This window comes from Aphanomyces astaci, assembly GCF_000520075.1.
Source record: "Aphanomyces astaci strain APO3 unplaced genomic scaffold supercont1.20, whole genome shotgun sequence".
NCBI lineage: Eukaryota > Oomycota > Saprolegniomycetes > Saprolegniales > Verrucalvaceae > Aphanomyces > Aphanomyces astaci.
In genome coordinates this window covers 856011-858336 of record NW_009798283.1, presented here as the reverse complement: position 1 = coordinate 858336, position 2326 = coordinate 856011, and the positions used below count along the sequence as shown (strand labels likewise).

Genomic DNA, 2326 nt, shown 5'->3' with positions numbered 1-2326 from the left:
GTTGGACTTTGAGTTGCTTCGATTCCACATCATTTACAACCAGAAACACACGCACCATGAGCTCCAACGCAGTTTGGTTGAGCTGTGTGACCTGGTGGTCAGTTAATCACATCGTAAAAGAAAAGTGTCACACTTCTGCATTGCGAGGGGAATCGTGGATTGACGAGTTGCTCCAAGGAAATGTCCGACGGTTCCGCAATCAACTGTGCATGCTGCCTGGTACATTCATTGCACTTTTGGCGATGCTTATGAACAAGGGATTGCTAAGCCCAAGTCGATACGTGTCAGCCAAAGAAAGGTTGGCAACGTTTCTCTACGTCGTTGGCCATGCCGCTTCAAGCAGACAAGCACAAGAACGATTTCAACGAAGTGGTTGGACGGTCACGCAATCAATGAACGAGGTACAATATACTTGTTCTCATCATCATGACGGTTAATTATAGGTTTTGTCGGCTATGGTCAGGTTGTACCCGACGGTCATGCGTCCCCCTGGGAGCAGTATTCCGTGGGAAATTCACTCGAACCCCAAGATGTTTCCATTTTTCAAGGGCTGCGTCGGCGCCCTTGACGGCACGCACGTACCGGCGATCCCTCCGCCATCTGGAGCAAAGCCGTTTCGAAATCGAAAGGGTTATATGAGTCAGAACATCCTAGCGGCGTGCACATTCGATTTGAAGTTTACTTACGTATTGGCTGGATGGGAAGGTTCTGCATCAGATGGGCGTGTTCTCGAGGATGCGCTGCTGAACAAAGGATTTGTTATTCCCCCGGGAAAGATGTATCTTGGTAAAAATATATTTTAATATCTATTAATAACATATTTTAATATCTATTAATGACATATTTTAGGTGACGCTGGATACGGTCTACACCTTAATCTGTTGACGCCCTATCGGGGAGTCCGTTATCACCTACGCGAGTGGTCACTAGGTAATCAGAAGCCCAATCTCCGAAAGAGTTGTACAACCTTCGCCATGCTCAGCAACGTAACTGTATCGAGCGAATCTTTGGTGTGCTTAAGAAGCGGTTCCGTATCTTTGTAACCGCCCCGGAGTACCCATTCCCAAGCCAAGTCAACCTCGTCTACGCTCTATGTGCCATCCACAATATCATCGACGGCCTTGAAAGCGATAGACATTACCTAAACAAGGCTGAACGAGATATGCGACGTCGAAATCGCCGTCGTGCTAAGCGAGTGGTCAACCACAACGAGGGCCATTACACGGACAATGAAGATCTATCCGCTGCTGCATGCGAAGAACGGGATGTTATTTCCACCGCAATGTGGGAACAATATACTCAGCAAAATCAACAGTAGCATAGATATTAATAATGCAATCCATGTAAATCATGTAATTAGTTGAAAAATATTTGTAGTTGCATCGATATTATTTATGCTACTAAATCAGTTTTTCTACCCAGGCATCGCGCGCATTCCCGCCTAATCCCAAGAAAATTGTTGCATTGAAACCTTCGCCAAGCTTGTCTGCTAAGTTTGCGATTACGTGACCATCCATATGGCCGTAGTTTTCCATGAGGCAATGAATGGTGGCAGCTATACGCTCGTGTGGATCGGTACCACTTTTTTCACTTGATCCAGTTTAGCGTTTTCGACCTCGACCAACTTTGACATCGCTTCACCAATAATTGACCCAGCCGATCGTTGTTCTTTTTGCTGACGCGGCTTCTTCTTTCGGGGCATCATATTGTCGGAATCGTCCGAATCGCTGCTGATGTCATCGTCCAGGGCAGAAACTTTGCGCCCTCCACGTCCTTTGGTCACTGGGGCTTGTTGATATTCCTCGAAATCCATGCGATCACTTTGCATGTATTCGCCCGTCGGTGGGTAAACATCGGCCGGCGGAAAAACGTCGGCACCGTTGATAATGTTGTTGTGGCCATATGAACGCATATATTAGAATGATTCATAGTGCAGCGGCAGTATCATTACGCAGTCTACACGAGACTTCAGTTGTGCTGGCAAGTAGTTGACCCCATACTCGAGGTTGAACGCATTACACACGGCTCGCCAGGCCTCCTTCTTGAACCCGTTGTCAGCTCGTTTGCCGGAGTCAGCTTGGGCTTGTAGCTGCGTGACAAGAAACAAATCGCGGGCGTGCGACCAGGTGGCACGGCTGTCCTTCATTCCCAACGATGTTGCCATTTCGAATTGTTCTGAAAGAAAAGAAGTATCACGTGTCTGGCAAAAAGTGCCAATATTTTCACACAAAATGGAGTTTTCGTCGTTATTCAATAATTACTGATTGAGATGTTTGCCCCCGCACAAAATGCCATTTTATCCTCCAACTGTTACCAGACGCGCTCT

At 47.0% G+C, this 2326-nt stretch overlaps 2 protein-coding genes across 2 annotated transcripts in view; one reads left to right on the top strand and one right to left on the bottom strand.

The window, feature by feature from the left end:
- Window positions 1-1445, top strand: part of H257_08907 (hypothetical protein) — a gene marked incomplete at both ends in the record, with an annotated part of 3776 nt that extends 2331 nt beyond the window's left edge. Inside the window, 3 exons of the mRNA XM_009834982.1 lie at window positions 269-372; window positions 444-786; window positions 1423-1445. Coding sequence (XP_009833284.1) covers window positions 269-372; window positions 444-786; window positions 1423-1445 — 470 coding nt within the window. The remainder of the gene's footprint in view (window positions 1-268; window positions 373-443; window positions 787-1422) is intronic.
- A 110-nt stretch (window positions 1446-1555) lies between these two features.
- H257_08906 (hypothetical protein) lies at window positions 1556-2164 on the bottom strand (the record flags this gene model as incomplete). The annotated part of the gene is made up of 2 exons (XM_009834981.1): window positions 1556-1801; window positions 1952-2164. 2 exons carry the CDS (start codon window positions 2162-2164, stop codon window positions 1556-1558), a joined length of 459 nt encoding a protein of 152 aa, XP_009833283.1.
- Between the last annotated feature and the right edge of the window lie 162 nt (window positions 2165-2326).